At 40.0% G+C, this 24,238-nt stretch overlaps 1 protein-coding gene across 1 annotated transcript in view; it reads right to left on the reverse strand.

Annotated features, from left to right (window-relative positions):
- Nucleotides 1–24,238, reverse strand: part of RELL1 (RELT like 1) — a 69,658-nt gene that overhangs the window by 34,208 nt on the left and 11,212 nt on the right. Inside the window, exons 2-3 of the mRNA XM_043971931.1 lie at nucleotides 8,697–8,894; nucleotides 2,586–2,657 (exon numbers count right to left, since the gene is read on the reverse strand). Coding sequence (XP_043827866.1) covers nucleotides 2,586–2,657; nucleotides 8,697–8,894 — 270 coding nt within the window. The remainder of the gene's footprint in view (nucleotides 1–2,585; nucleotides 2,658–8,696; nucleotides 8,895–24,238) is intronic.

Below are 24,238 nucleotides of genomic sequence, written 5' to 3' on the forward strand. Positions count from 1 at the left end.
CCAACTGACTTTCCTGCTATGGAATTCAATCTCCCCCTACTTCTTAGGTGTGTCCATCCTGATGGCTGGTTGGCCAGTTTAAACTTTAATAGTTCCTTAATTCCTCGATATGTTCCAAGTCCTGTGTCAATAACTGAAAGAGCTACTCAAATGCATAACTATTTAGGGATAGTTTCTACTTGGGATAGGCTCTATACCAGTGATTTCATTAGTATAGGAAACATCCGGGAAAGAAAAATCCTTCTACCAATGCAGGTGAGCACCTTTTCCACAACTCATAGTCTTAAAAGGTTTGCCTAGAGTAGGGCTTCTTAAACTTTTTCTACTCACAGCCCCTTTTTGCCCAAGAAATTTTTACGCAACCCCAGCTATATAGATATACAAAATATATATACACAAATCAAACATTTACTGCCAAATTTTTCATGAAATCCCCTTCCCATAACGTGGGTTTAGGATCCACAGTTTTGGCCCAGAGAACTAAGGAATTAAATGATTTGCCCAGGGCCATATATACATATATATAGTCACTATGTGTCAGAGACAGGATTAGAAGTGAGTCAGAGGCCTTCTGGTTCCAAGGCAGCTCTCTATCCATTACACCAATTCATAAATTAAATTTACAATTCTGAACAGTCAAGCAAAAGCTGCCTAGAAAGTCCCTTTCCTTTTGTAAATAATCAGGGCCTGGCTGCTAAGTATTTGCATCTCCAGCTTCTACCCTGGCAGACACTCCAAGTCCCTGAGCACACCCAAGCTCCAACAGCAGCAGCCATTTCCTGGGCTCCCAACCAGAAGAGAAAATTAACAGAACCAGAGGTGACAATTCAAACAATTGGGAAATGAGGCAGTATTCTCTTTAGTGGAAGCCCGAGGAATTACAGGAGATTAATGATTTGCGGGTCAGCTGATAAAAGTCTACCCCATAAAAGACATTTATCAGCTTGCCCAGACAAACCAAAATTGAATTGCAACATCCAGGATGTGATTAATATATGAATAAGAACATCATTAAAAGTACTATAGAATCAAAACTTAACCCTCATTCCACCAGGGATACAAAAATGAGTTCAGGGAAAAGAATAAAGACTAAAAAGCACCAAAAAGTTAAAATGAGCATGAGTCAGGTTGGTAACCAACTGGTTGTGAGATAAAGCTATTTTCCCATAAAGTCATGAAGGATCTTGGCTTCAAAGTAGCACCCAGAAATGGCAGTTCACAAAAATTCTGATAAGAGTTATTAGTATTTACCTAATTAACAGAAGTAGCTTTAACTCAATCTGAAAATGTAGAAAGTTTCAGGAAAGGGTAGGCTTGTTTTGTTTTTGTTTTCCCTCAATTATATCCCTAGAGTCTAGCAGAGTAACTTGTACTTAGTAGATAATCAGTCAGCCTACTATGGTGCTAGGCACTGTGTTAAGCACCAGGGGATACAAAAAGAGGCAAAAGATAATCCCTGCCCTCAAGGAGCTCACAATCCAATAAGGGAGACAATAAGCAAATAAATACATTTATATATGAAAAACAAGATTAATACAAGGTAAATAGGAAATAAGGCACTACAATGAAGAAGGGTTGGAAAGGCTTCCTCTAGCTTCCTTTCCTTCCTTTTGTTCTGATTAATGTGGAAATATGTTTAACATGATTATAATGTATAACCTATATCAAATTGCTAACTGGCTTCAGGAGCTGTGAGAGAAGGAAGGGTGGGAGAAAAATTTGGAACTCCAAAAAATATCTTTACATATAATTGAGAAAAATTAAAATAAATAAATTTTTTAAAAGATAGTTTCAGAGCCTCAGAGTCCCGATCTATAAAATGTGAAGAATAAACGTCCTATCTACCCAACAGGTTAATGTGAGAATCCCACAGCATCATGAATCTAAAGCAATTTATAGGGGACAGCTAGGTGGCGCAGTGGATAAAGCACCAGCCCTGGATTCAGGAGGACCTGAGTTCAAATCCAGCCTCAGACACTTGACACTAGCTGTGTGACCCTGGGCAAGTCACTTAACCCCCACTGCCCCGCAAAAAAACAAAAAACAAAACAAAACAAATTTATAAAGCAATTTATAACCATGAACACTATAATCTATTATTATTATTATAGCCTCATTAATGTCACCAAAGTCTTTCCACTATACCACACTGCCTCCTTGATGATGTTGACAATGATGGCAGTGTTGTAAAAAGAATTTTGCTCTCTATTTTCTTATGATATAAGCCATTATACAAGAAGGTGGGGAAAGGTGAGACCCATTTAAAAAGATTTCAATCCAAAATGCTCACATCCCCACCCCATCCCCCCAACTTTTGGTGCTTATAAATAAAAGCTTTGGTTATGTATAAAATTCACATACTTAGGTAGAATGGCTCACTCCCTCATAAAGTCAATTAAATGAGGTTTTGTTATATTTACAAAAAAAAAGCTGACTATTCAATTGCTTCTTCAATTGGTATTAACAATACCAAAGCCCTTGACAAGTTTATCCCTTATTGCAAATTTGCTTTGAATATTTTTAAAACTACCAGAGATTTTAAATATTATTACCATATTAACAAATTTATATTAAGATTACCATACCTTCATTTTTCATGATATAATGGACAATTCGTCCAACAGTATCACTATTATCATTTATGCTGTCATTCAATTCTGAAAGAAAAAAAAGAGAGACATTTTAGCAAATCACTTGCACCCTCTACAACTATTATATTTTTTAAATTCATGCTTAAATTAAGGAATATTTCACCCATCAAAGAGAGCCAAGGGGATGCCCAATGGACTAAGTTAAGTAGGGAGAGAGTATGAGTTTCCTAAATTTTTCTTGGATTTGTCAGGAATCCAGGATTCAGATATTTCCTCAGTATTATTTTTCCTCAGTATTATTTTATAACAAAATAAAATAGAACTATTATCAATATTTATTACTGATTTTCTCTTGAACTGTCCATATTTTAAAATGCGACATCTTCTTTCTTCTTTTTTATCATAAAAGTATTTTATTATTTTTGTTACATGTAGAAAGTTTTCAACATTTGTTTTATAAGATTTTATAAGTTTCAAATTTTTCTCCCTCCCTCCTCCCTCCCCAAGACAGCAAGCAATCCAATATAGGTTATATATGTACAATCACATTAAACATATTTCCGCATTAGTCATGCTGTGAAAGAAGAATTAGAGCAAAAGGGAAAAACCTCAAAAAACAAAAACAAAAAAAAATTAGAAATAGTATGATTCAATCTGCATCTAGATGCCACAGTTCTTTTTTTCTGGATTTGGAGAGCATTTTCCATCATGAGTCCTTTGGAAGTATCTTGGACCATTGTACTGCTGAGAAGAGTCAAGTCTATCAAAGTTCATCAACACAAAATGTTGTTGATACTGTGTAACATGTTCTCCTGGTTGTGCTCATCTCACTCAGCATCAGTTCATGTAAGTCCTTCTAGGTTTCTCGGAAATCCGCCAGCTCATCGTTTCTTATAGCATAACAGTATTCCATTACATTCGTATACCACAATTTGTTTAGCCATTCCCCCATTGATGGGCATCCCCTCACTTTCCAATTCCTTGCCACCACAAAAAGAGCAGCTATAAATATTTTTGTACATGTGATTCCTTTTCCCTTTTTTATGATCTCTTTGGGAAAAAGATTTAATAGTGGCATTGCTGGGTCAAAGGGTATGCACAGCTTTATAGCCCTTTGGGCATAGCTCCAAATTGCTCTCCAGAATGGTTGGATCAGTTCACAGCTCCACCAACAATGCATTAGTGTTCCAATAAAATGTGACATCTTAAAAACAGTCTTATATCTACAACTACCTATTGACATCTTGAACTGGATTTCCCATAGACACCTTTAAGAACTCAACATGTCCAAAGCTGAATTCATTATCTTTCCAAACCCTCTCTTCTTCTTGACTTCCCTATTAATACTAAGGGTACCACCAACCACCCAGTAATAATAACAACAACATTTATATAGCACTTACTATGGGTCAGACACCATGCTAAGCACTTTACGATTATTATCTTCACTTATCCTCACAATGACCCTGGGATGTAGATGCTGTTATAATTCTCATTTTACAGATGAGAAAACCACGGCAAAAAGAGCTTAAGCGATTCACCCAGAGTCATGAAATTATTGTCTGAAGCTTGAATTTGAACTCAATCAAGTTCATCCTGACTCCAGGCACAGCACTCTATCCAATGTAGCACCCACCTCCCAATCACCTAGGATCAAACCCTAAGTGTCGGGGGCAACTAGGTGGCACTGTGGACAAAGCACTGGCCCTGGATTCAGGAGGACCTGAGTTCAAATCCGACCTCAGATACTTGACACTTACTAGCTGTGTGACTCTGGGCAAGTCACTTAACCCTCATTGGTCTGCCAAAAAAAGCCCCAAAAAATAAAACCTAAGTGTCATTTCCAACTCTTCACTCTCTCTCACCCCCTCAATATCCTATCTGTTGTGAAGGCCTCAGGATTTTACCTTTGTAATATGTCTCCCATGTAACCCCTTCTCTCCTCTGACATTGCCATCCCCCTGGTGCTGGCCCACATCACCTCACACCTGGACTATTTCAATAAGCTTGCTGATGACTCTGTCTGCCAAAGGTCTCCCCCCATTCTAATCCATCCTTGATCATCTTTGACTTGGCTGTCAAAGTGATCTTCCTAAACAATTTGAGCACGCCAAACCTCCCTCCTTCACCTTGCACATACCTCAGTAACATCCAGTTTTACTATACACAGTTTTTCTGCATATTGTGGCAGAGATAAAGGCGACCAAAGCTAGTGGAGCCTGAAGGCAGAGCTCAAGGCCTTGTCCCCACCCTCAACAACTGAAATTCTATCCTTCCAAGGACTGAAATATCCTCTAGATTCTTGGTCCTTCCCTGAAATCCCCCCAGGGGTGCTGGGCTGGGGCAGAGGCTTATGCCTCTGAATCCTGCCTCCACTGTGTCTCCTCTTTGTCTGTCGCCCTGTCCAAGTTCTCACCTCTCCTAAGGCTTGTTTATCTTCCTCTTGGCTCCCTACTTCTTCTTGCCCCAGGCTCAACCCAAGTGATCTGTCTTTTCCATTGAGTTTGGCTCTTCCTGGGTCTACTGGGCCTTCCCTCTTCTCTCTTCAAGTATTATGTCTCCTGTCTAGTCTCCCGAGTCCTCAGAAGTCCCCTCGGTGAAATGAGAGGGTGATCGTGTCAGAGCTACCTTCTAACTTGGAAAGTCCTTTTCGCCCTGGCTAAAGATGGAGGGAGGCTCCAGCCTGGCGAGATCCAGGAAGGCCCATGGACACAGGTATCTGACTGAAAACAGTATTTGACACAGGAGTCAACAATAGGACAAATCAATTTTTTAAAAAACCCAACTCCCTAGCAAATCCAGGATCAAATATAAATATTTTATTAAAAGCAGCTGCCGGGGGCAGCTAGGTAGCATAGTGGATAGAGCACTGGCCCTGGATTCAGGAGGACCTGAGTTCAAATCCGGCCTCAGACACTTGCCACTTACTAGCTGTGTGACCCTGGGCAAGTCACTTAACCCCAATTGCCTCACCAAAAAAAAACAAACAAACAAACAAAAAAAAAAGCAGCTGCCATGGATACAGTGAGTTCAAATCCAACCTCTGATAACTTACTAGCTGTGTGATTCTGAGCCAGTCACTTAACCTCAGTTACATCCACTGTACCATGGGGATACTCAGCACTGAATTCCCAGGGTTGTGGTGAGGATGAAACAAGATAATCTTTGTCAAGTGATTATGTTTCCTTCCCTTCTTCCTCTGTTTAATGTTCATCAAAGCCCTTCCTAACTTGCAACCCCTCCCTCACCTTTCCAGTCTTCTTACACCTTCGATCACCACATAGAATATATTCTGTCATCCAGTGACAACGGCCTCCTTGCTGTTCTGCAGACAAGCCATTCCATTTACAAACTCTGGGCATCTGCACTAGCTGTCTCCCATGCCTGGAATGCTCTTCCTCTTCATCTCTGCCTCTTGCCTTCAAGTCTGGCTTATATTCAGTCCCACTTGGACTGCCTTGGGGGCAGCTAAGTGGCACAGTAGATAAAGCACCTGCCCTGGACTCAGGAGGACCTGAGTTCAAATCCGACCTCAGACACTTGACAGTTACTAGCTGTGTGACCCTGGGCAAGTAAGTCACTGAACCCTTATTGCCCTGCAAAATAATAATAATAATAATAATAATAATAAATTTACCCAGGAAAACCCCACCTTTTGCAAGAATCCCTTCCTGATCCCCTTAATTCTGGTGCCTTCTCTGTGGGTGATTTCCAACTTATCCAGGACATAGTTTGCTTGTACATAGTTTTTTGCATATTGTTGCCCCATGATTAATAGTTCAAGTTTCTTGAGAGCAGGGCCTGTCTTACCTTTCTTGGTCTTCTCAGTGCTTAAGCCCAGTGCCAGGCACTTCGCAGATACTTAATAAATGTTTATAGATTGCAAAGTCTCCTAGGGTCTTTTTTTTTTTTTTTTAAGTTGCATCATTCTCCTCATTTCCACATCAGACTTAAAGGGAAAAGGAAGGAAGGAAGCTAATTAAATAATCTCTTTGCTTTGTACTCCAATTCCTGGCTTGCCATTCCAATTCAAACGTTAGTCTTTTATTTTCTAATTGGACAATAATCACTTCTGTGCTACTGTGTTCTCATAAAAGTCTAGGAGCCATTTGAAAGCATTTCTAAACTGCCCAAATGGCTGTAATTCTCATTTGGCCACCATCCACCAAATTGTTTTCCATGTTCTTTTAAAATTTATCTGTCCATTTTCCAAAGCTAAATAAGGAAACGTGAATTCTATTCCAATGTACAAGGCCATAGAGTCGGTGAGTGGCAAGCAGCAGCCAGCTTTGCCTGACCTTCAGAAATAAAAGTCTCTCTCTTTCCTTTAAATTGTCACAGCGAACCATGTAACAAATGACAGCATCTTAGAATCCTCCAGGCTGGACCTGCCAAGAATGAATGAGTGCATTTGCCATCTTCCTTATGGAAAGGCACAAATTAGGCTTCGTGGGAAAGAGACTTCAGAAAAGTGAAATCCTGACACTGCTAACCAGCAGAGGAGGAGATGTTCATTAAGAGGAAGTGCGGTTTTCTGTTTACAAACACTAGCTGAGGTTCCCTTCTAAGTTTGCTCAGAAGTTTTCATATGACTCATTATGCAATGAGCCTTTAAAGGGCAGTGGGGGTGGGAAAAAATAACAACTCAGTCAGCTGACCATGGAAGAGCAAGCCTCTCCCCTCACAATGACTGGCTCACCCATGACTTCTGCCAAAGGGCCCCTTTCTGCCAAAACAATCCTAGAGGGCTATGAGCCTCATCCAAAGAGACCGTCTGTCCCATCCTCAAAGTCAGATTTCAATACCTATTCTGAACTGGGAGCAAGAGAGATTCTTCCTGCTAAATTAAAAAAAAAAAAGGGGGGGGGGGCAGCTAGGTGGCACAGTGGATAGAGCACTGGCCCTGGAGTCAGGAGTACCTGAGTTCAAATGAAGCCTCAGAAAGTTAACACTTACTTAGATGTGTGACCCTGGGCAAGTCACTTAACCCCAATTGCCTCACTAAAAAAAAAAAAAAAAAAAAGAGGAAAAAATAAAACCTTAAAATGGTTATTCATTTACCAGATTTCTGTAGATGTATGAACCTCCACTGGATTTCAGTATTTCACAATCTTATCTTCTATACAAAAACTCTAAAAACTTACATCCAAGTTTGTTTATTCATAAGAATCTGTAACTGAGATCATTTCACAGAAAAACAAAAAAGACAACAATGCAACTGAGGCCTATAGACATCATCCTAGATCCTTTTACTAATCTGGGTGTTTTCATTAACAAATACAATATTTTTGCATTGGAATAATATGAAATATTCCCATGAAGCAAGTGAGAAATTGAGATATATGTGAGAGTGATTTTGTTTTTTCTGGTAACATAAGTCTCTAAATCAGGGTTTCTTAACCTGAGGTCAGTGAACTTGTTTTGGGGGGGGTTAATTTTTATAACTGTGTTTCAATACTAATTGGGTTTCCTTTGCTATCCTAATTTGTTTTCTCTTAGACATTTTAAAATATTCCTCTAAGTAAGAGACCTCAGGCTTCCTCCAAATGCCAAAGGGGTCCATGACACACACAGAAAAGATGAAGACCTCTTGCTCTAAATAGTCCTGGCCTGAGGTTGTCTTTCTAACAGGACAAAAAGGATGGGAACGCATGTGAGTATTAATGGAAGAAACTGGGGACATTTAGCCTAGAGAAGACAAGATACAGGAAGGATACAACAACCTTCTTCATCTTGTGACAGCTGTTACAAAGAAGAGAACTGAGACTTGTTCTCCTTAGCCCCAGGTGGTAGAGCTGAGGACAATGGGGTGGAGCTTACAGGCAGATTTCATTTAACCCTTTAAAATGAGTAAGTGACCAAGTAATCAGGGTATGTCGTTGGTTGGCTGGGAAGCAGGGGGGTTTCCCCCTTTTTTTTTTAAATCAGGAGGGCACCTAGGTGGTGCAGTGGATAGAGCACCGGCCCTGGAGTCAGAAGGACCTGAGTTCAAATCCAGCCTCAGACACTTGCCACTTACTAGCTGTGTGACCCTGGGCAAGTCACTTAACCCCAATTGCCTCATCCAAAAACAAACAAACAAACAAAAAAATCAGGGTCACTTACCTATCTTTTCTACCTTTTCCTCAATATCTTGTTCAGCTTCTGTTGTACACCGATACCCCTTCTTCTTAAGCAGATGGCAGATAAAAACTCCTACAAGTCCCATGATGAAGAAAACTGGAACTAGTACAATAGCAATATGTTCTGGGTGTCCATTCCCAGCATTCGTAGGAGATGGCGTCGTCTCTCCACTGGAAGAAGCTAAAAAAGATGAATAGAAATAAATAAAAATGGAATCCTGAACTTGTTTGTCAAGGGTTCTTTTGTTTTTTTAAATCAACCTCACAAAGGGCAGCGGCTAGAAAACAGGTTGTATGGAAATGACTGGAAGGTTTTAAATGGACTGCAGTGTGCATGTGTTCGCCCCAAATGGAAATAGAATCTGAAACTGTACTCACAGAGGTACAGTGTCCAGAATGAGGGAAGCCCCGCTCCTGTTGTACCTCATCTACCCTGATCAGACCCCATGAAGACACTGACAAATTGGAAAGCATCCAGTAGGGGGATCAGGACTGGAAGATCACAAATCTGAACCGCCTGGGACCACTTTTTAAAAAATAAAACTGGGGATATTTCATCTGGAGAAGAAAAGACTTGTGGTGTCTGAAGATATGTTAGCTATATTAATTTATCTGAAAGCTTGTCCTATGGAAGAAGAATCCAATTTAATAGACTTGGGTCTCAGAAGAGAATTAGGAGCAATGAGTAGAAATTACAGGGAGGCTAATTTAGCTTAATGCTCCACAATCACCATAAGAAAACGCTTCCTAAAAAAAAAAAAAAGAAAGGAAAGTAGGTAGGGAGGAAGGGAGGAAGAAAGAAAGAAAGAAAGAAAGAAAGAAAGAAAGAAAGAAAGAAAGAAAGAAAGGAAGAAAGGAAGGAAGAAAGGAAGGAAGGAAGGAAGGAAGGAAGGAAGGAAGGAAGGAAGGAAGGAAGGAAGGAAGGAAGGAAGGAAGGAAGGAAGGAAGGAAGGAAGGAAGGAAGGAAGGGAGAGAGAGAGAGAGAGAGAGAGAGAGAGAGAGAGAGAGAGAGAGAGAGAGAGAGAGAGAAAGAAAGAAAGAAAGAAAGAAAGAAAGAAAGAAAGAAAGAAAGAAAGAAAGAAAGAAAGAAAGAAAGAAAGAAAGAAAGAAAGAAAGAAAGAAAGAAAGAAAGAAAGAAAGAAAGAAAGAAAGAAAGAAAGAAAGAAGGAAGGAAGGAAGGAAGGAAGGAAGGAAGGAAGGAAGGAAGGAAGGAAGGAAGGAAGGAAGGAAGGAAGGAAGGAAGGAAGGAAGGAAGGAAGGAAGGAAGGAAGGAAGGAAGGAAGGAAGGAAAGAAAGAAAACACTTCCTAACACTTACAGCTGCCCAACAATAAAATAATTCAGGGAAGGCAGGCTTTGAGTTACGATTAGAAGTATGTCCTTTAGAGTCAGAGGGCTTCAAATCCTGGCTCTGTCTTTCTGTAAAAACTTATAACCCTATAAACTTAGAAAAGTCACTTAACTTCTCTAGGCTTCAGTTGCCTTAGCTGTCAAATGGGGGAGTTGGACTAGATGACTTCTAACATAAGTTATTTCCAACTCTCAATCTATGATCCTATGAGGTAGAAGGAAGGAAGGAAGGGAGGGAGAGAGGAAGGAATGAAGGGAGCCCACATTTCATTCACAGAATATCTTACATGACAGACAACATAGCATTGTAGATAGTGAAGCTGCCTCAAAACTAGGAGGTTCTGGGTGCAAGTCCTCTGACACATGGTGAATGTTTGAAACAGGATAAGTTACTTCGTTCTCTAGGAGACTCTAAGACATTGAATTGCAAAGAAAATGTCAACCGGCATTGGTAGAGGGAGTTTCCTCACCGATAAATCTAAAGTCCAGTCGAATTTCTTAGACTGTATGCATTATACTATCAGTATCACAGAACTCAACCGCCATGAAGTGTCAAGTATGGGAAAATGAACTGAGTTTTAACTTGGGGTCCCTGGAACACATCTTCCTCCGACTGTAGTCCCAGGCAAAGGAATCAGGACTCCTACTACCACCAACTCCCAACTTCACCAGTGGGAATTGAGTCCCCAAACACCAAGCCACTGGTTGCAGCTTTCATAGCTTAAGTTAGGGGCTCCAGCATGGGGGAAGAGGAAAGACAGAAATGTAAACCTCAGTGAGCTTTTTGAGATCATCCAGTTTGATCCCCCTCATTTTACAGGCAGGGTAACAGCTTCACAAAAATGAAATGATTTACCCAAGGTCACCCAGCTAGTGTCAGAGCTGAGATTAGAATTCCAAGTTTAATATGGTAACATGTTTTGCATGATTGAACATGTATAACCTATATCAAATAGTTTACTGTCTCAGGGAGGGCAGAGGTGAGGGAGGAAGAGAGAAAATTTGGAACTCAAAAAAAGTTTTAAATGAGTGTTAGAAATTATTTTTACATGTAACCAGGAAAAAATAAAATGTTTTCAAAAGAAAAAAAGGGAACTAAAAAAAATCAAGTCTCTTAATTCCTAGTCCAATGCTTACTCCATCATACCAATTTATATCTAAGGTTTATGGGTGAAAAAATAGCCAAGCAGCTCTGAGATGATGAAATAAGAATGAGGCATGAAAGACAGGAGGCAGAGGGGGGAGATAAAAAGCATCTGAGCAGAACCAGAAGAACACTGTACACAGTATCATCAACATTGTGTTGATCTACTGTGATGGACTAGATTCTTCTCACCAATGCAATGGTACAGAAGAGTTCCAGGGGACTCATGATGGAAGAGGATCTCCAAATCCAGGGGAAAAAAAAGAACTGTGGAGTATAGATGCTGATTGAAACATACTATTTCTTTTGTTTTTGGTGCTGTTGTTTTTCTATTTTGAGGTTTTTCCTCATTGCTCTGATTCTTCTCTTATAACATGACTAATGCAGAAATATGCTTAATGTTATTATATATATATATATATCCCCCCTATATCAGATTACCTGCTGTCTAGGGGAGGGGGGAAAATCTAAAATTGGAAAGCTTGTATAAACAAATGTTGAGAACTATCTTTACATGTAATTGGAAAAAAATAAAGTACTTTTATCAGAAAAAAAAAAAGCATCTGAGGTAGGAAAAAACAAACACTTTTGACAGCATCCCTACTGTATGTATCATGTCCTTCCGATTCCCCTTCTCTTTTCTTCTCTCCCTCCCCATTCTCCATCTCTTTATCCAAATAACTAAACAATGAGTGGGTTGGTTGGTTTCCTCCCTGCTCTCATTTCAAGGAGATAGATGCTGAGTGCCCCAGCAGTAAGGGTAAGGATGTAAGAAATGGAAGGGAAGAGATGACTAGAGCATACTCTTTCTCTTCCTCCCTCCCCACATAGGGAGAGGGAAAGCATAGGGAAGAAAGGAAAATTGGGGAGGAGCCTAAAAAAAAGTTACTTTTCCCCCTGAATTATTACTGAGGGAGGCAATCTGGTATAGAGAAAAGTAGGAAAAGCATAGGGATTTAACTGTCAAAATGAGCCTAATTTTTTTCCCCCTAGAGATAGAAGAAAGCCACTGAAAATTATTTATCAGGAGAGTAACATGGTCAGATCTCTGAAGCCTACCATTAGCTGTTTGGACGACAATTAGAGAAAGAAGAAACTGGAAGTGGAATTACCCATTAAAATTCACTTTTGATAAAAAGTTCTCTATTTCCCTAGCCAGGGTTATCTGAGTATTACCAAAGGAAAAACAAAAACCCACGCATTTAATTTGGAGCTGAAAAGAAAGGCAATGTTTCTGGAAAGTACAGAAAGGCGGATGTGAAGAGAGAAAAGAAAGTAACAATGATAATCAAGTATGTGAGTGTGTGTATGCATACATGTGTGTATACCTACAGGTGAAAACAAAAAGTATCAGGAGTAGAAAAAGAAATAATGATGTGTAGCCAGCCAGATCAATTAATCAATCAACCAAGAAGTATTTATTGAGCACGTATCATGTGTTAGAGATATAAAGACAATCCTTGCCCGTGAGCAACTTGCAATCTAGTTGGAGGAGAACATGTAAACACAAAACAGATACACGTTAATTTGATGGAAAGAAAACACAAGTGGCTAGAAGGATCATCAGGAGAAGCTTCAGGTAGAAGATGGCCCTTGGACTGAGCCTTGAACAAAGCTAGAGAGTCGAAGAGACAAAGGTGAAGAGGGAGTACATTCCAAGCATAGTTGGAATGCAAAGACAAGGAAATGGGAGTCAGCATGACATGTATGAGGAACAAACAGTCAGGAAGACAGTTCATTTGGACCAAAGAGTACATGCAGGGAAGAAATGTATTGGAAAGACTAATATTTCCTACTGACCCTAAAAGTTAGAATAGCTGACAGAAAATGGCACAGGTATGCCATTCAAACACAGTGGACCAATACAGGAATACTGTCATATTGTTCCAAACTGCTTTGTTCTGACTAAGGCACAAGGTACAGTGATGGTCCTGAAAGTCCTCTAATAACTTCCCTCACTTCCTGCTTTTAGTGAAAGAGGACATACATACTTAGAAGCTAGATGGCTTTACATCATTTACTGTGAATATGAAAAGGATTCATTTAGGAGCCAGGAAACACTTATTAAACTTTGTCAGAGAACAGTAGGGAAAAAATATGCTAGAAACAATGCGCAAACCATAACAAGGGCTCTTCTGGGTTCAGATGGCCAAACAACAGTAGAAAGGGATTTTAGAACAAAAAAAGAACATCAGTAAGAGTTTTTTCTATACCACCTTCCATTTGGCATGTAGCAGTTGGATAATTTAAATTTATTCATATTATACTAATTGATATGAAGATTGCCTTCTGATATTTTTAATGATTCATTAATCAAAATACTGCAAAACAATACATTAGTCAAAACTAATTTACATTTGGCTCTGAAATACAAACACACTCTCAGAGAAATGTTTACTCAGACTGCAAACACATCAATCCTTCCACACACTTTCTGGACCCACACTAGGAGGGCTAACAACAGAATTTTAAATTGTGATCTTAAAAAGTAGTAGATTGTAAGCTCCTTGAGGGCAGGAACTGTATATCATGTTTTATGTCAGCATCCCCAGAGCCCAGCACAGGGTCTTGAACTGAGAAAGTAGTTAACAAATGTTCAGCTGAAATGTTCCTTGCTCTCAAGAAGCTTACAATTTAGTTGAGAAGACAAGATTAACATTTATCAAATGATCAGGGAGAGTGACAGGTTGTAATGAGAGGACTGCCCCAATCATGATACCAAGGGAACCCTGGGTTCTTAAAGGCCAGGCTGAGCCTTAGTAGAATGGAACACAAGCTCTGACAGACCATCCAAAGCTGGAAGGATCTCAAATGAGGGCCCAGTGACAGAATACGTGTGTGTTGTCTGAAGGCCCGTCTGGATAAGTGTGAAGAGGTTTATTATCAGAAGTAAGCCACCAGGTAATGAATATTTTTAGCCATAACAATTCATGTAAACCATCTGTTGAGGCACAGATCACTGAAATGCAAAGGGCAGCCAGGTGGCACAGTGTGATAGTGTTGGACTTGGTGTGAGAAAGACCCGAGTCCAAAGCTCGCCTCAACTGTATGGCATCGTGCAAGTCAGTTGCCCTATTTTAGCCTGTTTCCCCATCTGTAAAGGGGATCGTAACCTACCTCACAGAATTATTGAGGTAAATGAAATGTTTTGACACATGTATGTAAAACACTTTGCAAACCTTAAAGTGCTATATAAATGTTAGCTATTCCATAAAAAGAATAATAGTTGACCTTATATAATGCTTTTTTTTAAATGGGGCAATGAGGGTTAAGTGACTTGCCCAGGGTCACACAGCTAGTAAGTATCAAGTGTCTGAGGCTGGATTTGAACTCAGGTCCTCCTGAATCCAAGGCCAGTACTTTATCCACTGCGCCACCTAGCTGCCCCTATATAATGCTTTTAAATTTATAAAATTCTTTATAGTCATCATTTTGGTTTTGTCCCTGCAACAACTCTGTGAAGTTAGGTACTCCAGATATTATTATCCCCATTTTTAAATGAATAAATTTAGTGAAATTAAAAGAAATTTATCCCAAATCCAAATCTTCCTGATTCTAAGTGGTGTACTCTAACTAATATACTATACTGTCACTAAGAAGAAAAATAACGACCAGCATTTATATAGTATTTTAAGGTTTGCAAAAGGTATGCTAGCTCATTTGATCTTTACAACAACCCTGGGATGTAGGTGCTATTATTATCCCCATTTTACAGATAAGGAAACTGAGTCTGTGAGAAATGTTAAATGACTTGCCCAGGATCACATAGCTAGTAAGTGTCTGAGGCAGGATTTGATCTCAGGGTTTCCTCTTTCCAAGTCTCAAACTCTAGCCACCATGCCATTTAGCTGCCTCTAAAAATAAACAGCCATAATCAGTAAAGGTAAAGTAAGTAAAGTTTTTCTGTTCTGGGCAGAAATCCTGAGGGTCTTCCCCTTCCAAACTGATTCTCTTGAGAAGGGAAATTAGGCCATCTTTTGCCCTAATTCTTACCTCAACTTTAATCATTGAATGGGTGTTGCCTCAGACAAACTGAGACCTGGGAAAAACCTTAGCTAAAAAAGGCCAAGGTCTTTCCTGACACGGGGCCATCTTCAGCCATCCTGACCTATGTCTTACCCCTGCACTTCGATGGCTCTGGAGGAGAGAGTGAGACCCATGACTTTGCACAGCTCTGCCTCACTTAAATACACTCTTTAGAGACCTACTAGATGACCCAGTAATTTCCATGACTAATATGCATCTGTTTAACTATACTAAGTTATCATTTAAGGCTAAAATAGAAGCTAGAAAGCAGCTAAGGCCTCCTCATAAGAGAAGATTCTCAAAATACAACAAGGTGAAATCAGCCAATAGCTAATTAAGTTAGTGCCTAGAAATGGGGCTAGAATGTCAGAGGAATCTTTTGTATCTTCCCACTTCCCTGGGCACGATGCTTTTATTTTACTATGTTGCTGTTTAGTCATTTCAGACTCTTGACCCCATTTGGCGTTTTCTTGACAAAGATACAGGAGCGGTTTACCTTTTACTTCTTTAGCACGTTTATGAGGAAACCGATGCAAATAGGGTTAATCAGTTTCCCCAGGGTTACATAGCTAGTAAGTGTCAGAGGTCTGATTTGAACTCAGGTCTTCCTGAATCCAGGCTGGATGCTCTATCTACTGGGCCACCTAGCTGGCCCTTGCCTTTAGCAGGAAGTCAAGAAATACCTATCTACTCACCTGGCTTTCTCACATCACACCTGTAGCAAGACTGCTGGCCTACATGACAAATACCATACACCTGGGGATTCACAGGGAGGAGTATTCATAAAAGTGAAACTTGGCACAGGAGAGGTATGACAAGAGAGGGTGATACCATAAACTGTGTGTGCATTTGCAAATCCCAGAAGAGTCACCTGCCACTCCTTTGAAGGTCATTGAAAATTATCATTGTCCTCAGAGATTATTCCAGCAGAGAGCGCTGGCATGCCTCCACCAGATTAACATTGCCTCAAGGACTGACCTAATATTATTTTCCCTCTTCCCTTCCTCATTCTCAATTTCATTTCCATTGAGAGCTTTTAGTTTATTGAAGGGCACCTAGACCTGTTGGGAAGAAGGGACTACATAAACCCATACGGTAAATAATGAACAAATAAGAGCTGTCAGGGGTGGGTGGGAGAAAGGAACAGTGCAACATAAAGTAGGAGATATTGGCACTTCAGTCCTTTTGTTCCCAGAAGCTTAAGAGCCTTAGATTCTCTTATGTTTTAAATATCTGGAAATCTAGGTGCAGAAAGATTAAAAGTACTTGCTCAAAGTTACACATTAATAAATCAACATCATTTAGCAAGCACCTACCATGCGCCAGCCACTGTTAAGTACTAATGATATAAAGACAAAAGTGCCTAGAATGATCTTGCATTCTAATGAAGGAGATGTATATGTATGTGTATGTGTGTATATATAGATTATATATAAAATGATTAATCAGTCTTCTGCCTTGCAGAAAATCAATCTTTCTCCTACACCAAGCTGGTTCTCCAGATTTATAACAATGGGTGAAATATCTGTGAACTAAAATTGGGGGGAAAAAAACCTATAAATTACCTGAAGAGTTATCCCTGCCAGAGATAGCATTTTTACTGACTCAGAATTGGTAGCACAGGTAACAAATAGGAATTTCCAGAAGAAGCATTCCAGATGTTTAAAAAAAATCCTGGGTAAGTATTTTCCTTTTTTTGGCAGGGCAATGAGGGTTAATTGACTTGCCCAAGGTCACATAGCTAGTAAGTGTCAAGTGTCTGAGGCCGGATTTGAACTCAGGTCCTCCTGAATCCAGGGCCAGTGTTTTATCCACTGTGCCACCTAGCTGCCCCCATTTTTTTTTTTCTGGGTAAGTATTTTCAACACTAAAATTTGGTTCTAAGAATTTCCATATATATATACATATATATATATATATATATATATATATATATATATATATATATGGGGGGGGCAGGGCAATGGGGGCTAAGTGACTTGCCCAGAATAACACAGCTAATAGGTATAAAGTGTCTGAGTCCACATTTGAACTCAGGTCCTTCTGAATCCAAGGCCAGTGCTTTATTCACTGCGCCACCTAGCTGCCCCTCCCTAACTATATTTTGAAAAGCTTTGCTTTTTCACTCAATATGAGGACATGCAATCTTTGAGAAAATATTGATGCTAGTGAGATTTTTTTCCCCTCTTAAAATGATAAACATAAACATAAAATTATGTTCATTTCTTCTATTTTATTCCAAAGTGTTCTCCCTTGGCCGGTGAGATGGCACAGTAGATAAAGTGCTGAACTTCTAGCATCTTCCTGAGTTAAAATCTGGCCTCAGACACTTACTAGCTGTGTGACACTGGGCAAGTCACTTAGCCCTATTTGCCTCAGTTTTCCCATGTGCAAAATGATTGGGAGAAGGAAATGGCAAATCACTCCAGTATCTTGCCCCCACCCCCATCCCCGCCATGGGGTCACTAAGAGTCAGACGCAACTTAACCTACTGAACAACTGTCCTCCCTTAAGCATCAGAGAATCCTATACCAACATCTATGTGTTAGACCAAAAAAGTATTGTGTGAGGGGCAGCTAGATGGCGCAGTGGTTAAAGCTCCAGCCCTGGATTCAGGAGTACCTGAGTTCAAATTCGGCCTCAGACACTTGACACTTACTAGCTGTGTGACCCTGGGCAAGTCACTTAACCCCAATTGCCTAAAAAAAAAAAAAGTATTGTGTGGACAAATTAGTTTGGGACAGTGGGGGAGGAGAGCTCACTGACCTAATGGTTTTCTTTCTACCTTACCTCAAATTTAGCTCTAATCCACTTTTGCTATTTCAAAACTCCTTATTTAAACATGAACATTTTGACAACTACCTAGTCAGAGATAAAGCACTTGATACGCTGTTTTGCAGGGACAAGTTTTCGTTTGTGGTACGTGGCCGTCTTGCTGAACATTACTAAGTCAAGCACATACCTTTGAGCTTTGTCAGCATTCAGTCCATCTCTTCACACAAAGACACAACATCTCCATCTAGGGTGATCTTAATACTCACAATATAAAAGTGTGAGCTTTGTCACATCCCATTCTTCCATCTGATCTTTACAAAGTCCTGTGAGGTAGGCAGGGTATACATTGTCTTCATAAGTAAACTGAGACCCAGAATGGTCTCTCTTTTTTTAATTTTTTTTTTTTAGTGAGGCAATTGAGGTTAAGTGACTTGCCCAGGGTCACACAGCTAGTAAGTGTCAAGTGTCTGAGGCTGGATTTGAACTCAGGTCCTCCTGAATCCAGGGCCGGTGCTTTATCCACTGCGCCACCTAGCTGCCCCTCAGAATGGTCTCAATGACAATCAGAAGGTCATATAGGCAAAGTTCATGACAGAGCCAGATTAAAACCTATATCTCCCCATTTCTAGTGTTCTCCCCCTCTCCCGTAATGAGGGTTAAGTGACTTGAATCCAAGGCCAATGCTTTATCCACTGCGCCACCTAACTGCCCCCTCTAGTGTTCTTTATCCTAAACTACTGCTGCCTAGGGTCTCACCAAACTCCTGACATTATGATCCCTGGATACCTATGGACAAGGCCTACTTAATAGTACAACAGTATGGTTTGTTTGTATTTTTGATTGTTTTAAGAGCATCAGATCTGCAGGAGACGTGGTTTAGATTCCAGCTCTTTTAGTTTTGTAACCTTAGGTAAGTTCCTTCTCCTCTTGGGCCTCAGTTTCCTCACCTGTAAAATGAACATTTTGGTTAAAATCATAGATTTAGAGGTGGAAAGGACATTGAAGGTCATCTAGTCCAATTGCTTCATTTTTACATGGGAAGAAAATGAGACACAGAGAAGGTGGAGGGACTTTCCCAGCATAACATAGGTGGTAAATGACAGAGCCAGGATGATCCCTAAGGACCCTTTCAACAATCAGCCCTTTGATGGTCACACTTGACAAGATCTCCAATTTCATTATTTTATCATTCTTCTCTTCTCTATCACCCAATGGATGATCTCATGAGTTAGTCCAGCCAAAATAATTTCTCACTTCCTGCTAACCAACTTTCTGGTGGTCGCCTCTTCCAATTGAATAGGACCTCAAACAACAGATATCTAGATCCAGAGCCCATAGCTATACTGCAAACCCTTCTGGGATTGGGGGGGGGGGGGGCCTTCCAGAGCTTGAACTCTGCCCACAAAGCCCTTGAGAATCCAGGATCATTTCCATGCTGCCAGAAAGGTAGGCATGTTAGGAAATATTTATAACTGGGTCTCTGGAGGAAGACTACAGAGGACTCAGGAAAAGCCCTATTTAAGGCATCTATGAAAACATTTCCTTTTAAAATGCAGCCAGCACTCAAGTCTTATGATATGCCTTCTCTATGACTGAGAGAAGCAATTTTGCAGAAATGCACTTTTATAACTTTATATATAACCATACTTTCAAAAGAAAAAACCTACATATCCCCTATTTCAAAGAGCAGTGATTTCAAAGGGAGGAACTAAAGATACTGTCTTTCTTAAAGGTTGACTGACAACTGACAAAGCCACAAACTCACAAAATGGTTAAACAGAACCTTCCCAAATGGGAAAGTCCAACAAAAAATGAAATTTAAAACAAGGTCCATCCTTTAAAAGATCATAGGATCATAGATTTCAATCTGGAAGGGGCTTCAGAGGCCATTTCTAGTCAAAGCAGATAAGTGGTCTGTCCAACATCACACAGGTAGTATCAGAGACAGGATTTGAACCCCGGTCCTGTGACTCCAGAGGCAGTACTCTTTCCTAGGTATGGAGAATCAAATTAAAACTACAACTGAATATATAAATAATAAACATCAGATTCAAAAGAAAACATTTCATAACTTTTTTTCAAAGGGAAGAGGATCATGGGGAAATTACAAGCTCAGTTTTCACAGCAATACTTTTCATCCAAAGCTGCCAAATACATAAATGGGTAAATAAAGGGTACCCTAATTAAAACCAAAAAGATTAACTGAAGGGCCACTGGGCAACTCCCCAGAGAGATAATGTTACAATTTGCTCACATTCCCACTCTGGAGACCAATAAGGGATGGAGGTAGAAAGAGGGGATTTAACTGAGAAAGGCTAAAGAGGCAAATGCCTGGGGGTGGGGGAGGGAAAGAATTTAAATAAGTTTGACTAAATGGATCCTACACAGCCCAGATGACCAGGAGAAGCTGCATGGGTGGGAGCTTCCCTCAAGAAGTCAAAGAGTCTCAAGAGTTTCACTGCAGAGGGACCTGGAACAGCAAAAGATGCCTTCAGTGAATGGGTGCCTGGCTTTTCAACACATCCTGCTACTTTTCTTGATTGTGGCAACAGTCTGTCTAAGGGAGCCTGCTGGCACACAACCACCACATGGCTGAGAACAGCAGAACAGGAATGGAAGGTAAGGGAGAGCTGGGGGGAGCCAAGATTCACACATGACACTGAAGAGGATGAGACAGAATGTAAGTGCTAAATTGCGTAATAGGAACTCCAAGTGCTGTAGGACTTCAGAGCAGCTTCGCCCACCCGCCCCCCCCCCAACCCTTCCCCCCCCCACCCCCCCCCCACCCCCGAGATAGACAGCCCCAGCCCACTTCGTGAAGTAATTCAAGAGAAGCAAAGTGAATTGATCTCCCAGGGACAGAAAGCAGATAACAAACTGGAAAGGTAGAAGAGTGCTAAAAAGGTGTAGGGAGCTTTCCAAACAGATTTAACACACACAGGATCCCTGTGAAGAAGCAACATGGGACCTGTTTCAGAATAAATTGGGAGATAAAATTGATTAGGTATTGGATGGGGATCTTGATCACCCTTAATTAAAACTCAATTTGGGGGGCGGCTAGGTGACGCAGTGGATAAAGCACCGGCCCTGGAGTCAGGAGTACCTGAGTTCAAATCCGGCCTCAGACACTTAACACTTACTAGCTGTATGACCCTGGGCAAGTCACTTAACCCCAATTGCCTCACTAAAAAAACAAAAACAAACAAACAAAAAAAACCCTCAATTTGGATGAATTCCTGCTTATAACTTTTGGGATAATGTCTCCCATTTTGACACCTCCTTCCGATTCCTTCCACCTCCACCAGTGGCCAATGCTTCAAGTGTAGCCCACAAATAGCATCAGGTAGCATGTTACAACTCTGCTCAACTCAAATAGTCAGTCAGTCTGTTAATACCTGGCTTGAGGAAGAGAAAGGAAAAAGCATCAGCTCCAACCCAAAAACAAAACAAAAAGAGCAGTTCCAGTTAATGAGATGTGATTCTAATACTTTGTATTTGTATAACAATTAATTTCCATTTAAAATACTAGACAATTTAGAAACCTTTTTATAAAGGTGCATGGAAGGCAGCCTTCTTTCCTTGCTTATTTCAAGAAACCATGGATGGCTCCCTAGAGCCCATAGGGAAAAAAACAAAACAAAACCAAACCTCAAACCTGGTATTTTAAGGCCCTTCACAATATGCCTGTGACCTCCTAATTTTGTGCTGTGCCCCTGCATATTTTCTATGTAATGGGCAGACTGAACCAGACATTGCCTCATAATCCTCCCACTCCCCATCTCCCAGCATTTGCCCAGACAGTTCCCCATGCGATTAGCCATCTCCCCCATCTCTAGTGGAAAGTCCTGCTCTCATCAAATTTCTTAAAGCACTTAGACCAGACTTTGCGTTATACTTATGCATAAACACGTTCTATCACCTTTATTAGACACCTCCTTCTAGGACAGGAACTCTGTTATTTCACCATCTTTGTTGCACCAGCACCCAGCAAAATTCTTGTCAAGGATACATTTGATTAATTGAATTTAATGTTATTTCATTTGATATTCACAAAACAAGAGGTAGATAAAAGAAGTATCACCCCTATTCTACAGAGATGGAAACTGAGGCTCAGGAATGGTTAAGTGGATTGGCTAAAATCACACAGCTAATTTAACGGAAAAACATAGCCTTTCTAATTCCAGCATACTTTCTCAATGTTTTGTTGCCTCTCTTGGCAACAAGAAAGCATGGTGGCTAGAGCCTGGAGGAATCTGAAGTCAGGAAGACTGGCATTCAAATCCAGCCTCACACTGGATCTCTGTGACCCTAGGCAAATCATTTAACCTCTGTTTGCCTCAGTTTCCTCTTCTGTAAAATGAGCTGGGAGGCAGCTAGGGGGTGCAGTGGATAAAGCACTGGCCCTGGATTCAGGAGGACCCGAGTTCAAATCTGAACTCAGACACTTGACACTTACTAGCTGTGTGAGCTTGGGCAAGTCACTTAACCCTCATTGCCCTGCCAAAAAAAAAAAAAAAAAACAACAAAAAACAAAAGCTAAGAAACTAACAAAAAAAAGAGAGAGAGAGAGAAAGACATTGTAAAATGAGCTGGAAAAGAAAATGGCAAACGATTCTAGTATCCCTGCCAAGAAAACCCCAAATGGGGTCACAAAGAGTAAAACACAACTGAAACTGACTGAACAACAGGGTTGTTGTGAGCATCAAATGAGAGAATAATTGTAAAGTACTTAACACAGGACCTGGCATGTAGGAAGTGCCATATAAATATTAGTTATTGTTATTATTATTATTAGCTGTTCAGGTGACCATGGATATATAATCTATTTGTTTTTTTTCTTGTAAATGGTTTTCCCTATCCACTATAGACTGCTGCCTCTAATGCTCCTTGAGACTTTGGGCCTATCTAGAAATTTCAAGAGATTAGTGACTCCATTATTGTGAGTATACCCTCTGCCAAGGCCCGCTGCCATCCCCTCCATTTCTTTCATGTTACTATATCCAAAAATAATTTATCACCTCCCTGGAGGCCAACCTCAGAGAAATGAGCCATTCTGAATTTAGCTAGGCTGGGTCTCTTTCCATCAAAAAAAAAAAAAAAAAAAGGACCTTATTTAAAAAACCAACCAAACCCTCAGTACTTTATTCCCACAATTGCTTTGCTACTATAATGCATATATGCATAATATAGACATATACAGCACCAAAAATTCAGTTGTGCTGTATATTATGAAGAATTCTATTATAACAGTTTCCTAAGTCTGAAGTCCTCATTCTCAGAATCAAAAACTTAACTAGTTTTCCTTGAATAGAAAGCTTAACCAAGTTCAGGAAAGGGTTTCGATTCCCTGCTCAAGATTCTTAGAATTTGTCTTATTTAGAGTGACCCAATTGAGAGTGGGAAAGGCTTTTTTCTTTATGATTTTTTTTCTATTCCTACATCACTTGTTTAATGCAGTTGAGAAAGGTATGATTTTGTTTACCCTTGACCAGACTGAAAAAGGATGTTGTTTTTATCCTGAATTTAAACACCCAAAAGATATTTCCATATAAAGCAGGAAAAAAAAGTTATAGAGTAAAACTGCAAACCTCTTTACAATTTACTTTTGTTATTTGTGGGGGGCAGGGCAATGAGGGTTAAGTGACTTGCCCAGGGTCACACAGCTAATAAGTGTCTATCTATGCACTGCCTAGCTGCCCTACAATTTACTTTTTAAAAAGCATAGCCAATCAACATGTTACTTTCAAAGCAGTCCAGTTTATCAGCGCTCCCTTTAGTTCTCCTCTGCATTTAAAAAAAAATGCTTCAATGACCCTCTTTTCTTTTCTTTTTCTTTTTGGCAACAAAATGGTTAGCTCCCAAATCACTCCTTAAATCCCTCTCTCCCTTTGAAAAAACAACCAATCAATAAAGAAATGCTTAAAGGAAGTTGATAAAAAGTTAAGTAAATAAAAAACCCTAAACTTGAACTACACAACTTTGTGGATATTTTGGTGTGGAATTTTGTCTTTTGTTCTATGATTGCTATAAAATATACCTGAGAATTAATTGCCCAGGTAGAACTCCAAAGGGCAAGGGTAAAAGTGCTTATATAGTAACAAATTGTCTCTGACAAACTTTACAAGTGATACAGAGCGAGTAAAAAGGTTTTCTTCTACAAGAGGCAAGGGCTTAACAACATTTCCCAAACCAAATTCTGCAAGAATTACAATGTCCTGTATACTTTTTTTT

This window comes from Dromiciops gliroides, chromosome 6, assembly GCF_019393635.1.
Source record: "Dromiciops gliroides isolate mDroGli1 chromosome 6, mDroGli1.pri, whole genome shotgun sequence".
NCBI lineage: Eukaryota > Metazoa > Chordata > Mammalia > Microbiotheria > Microbiotheriidae > Dromiciops > Dromiciops gliroides.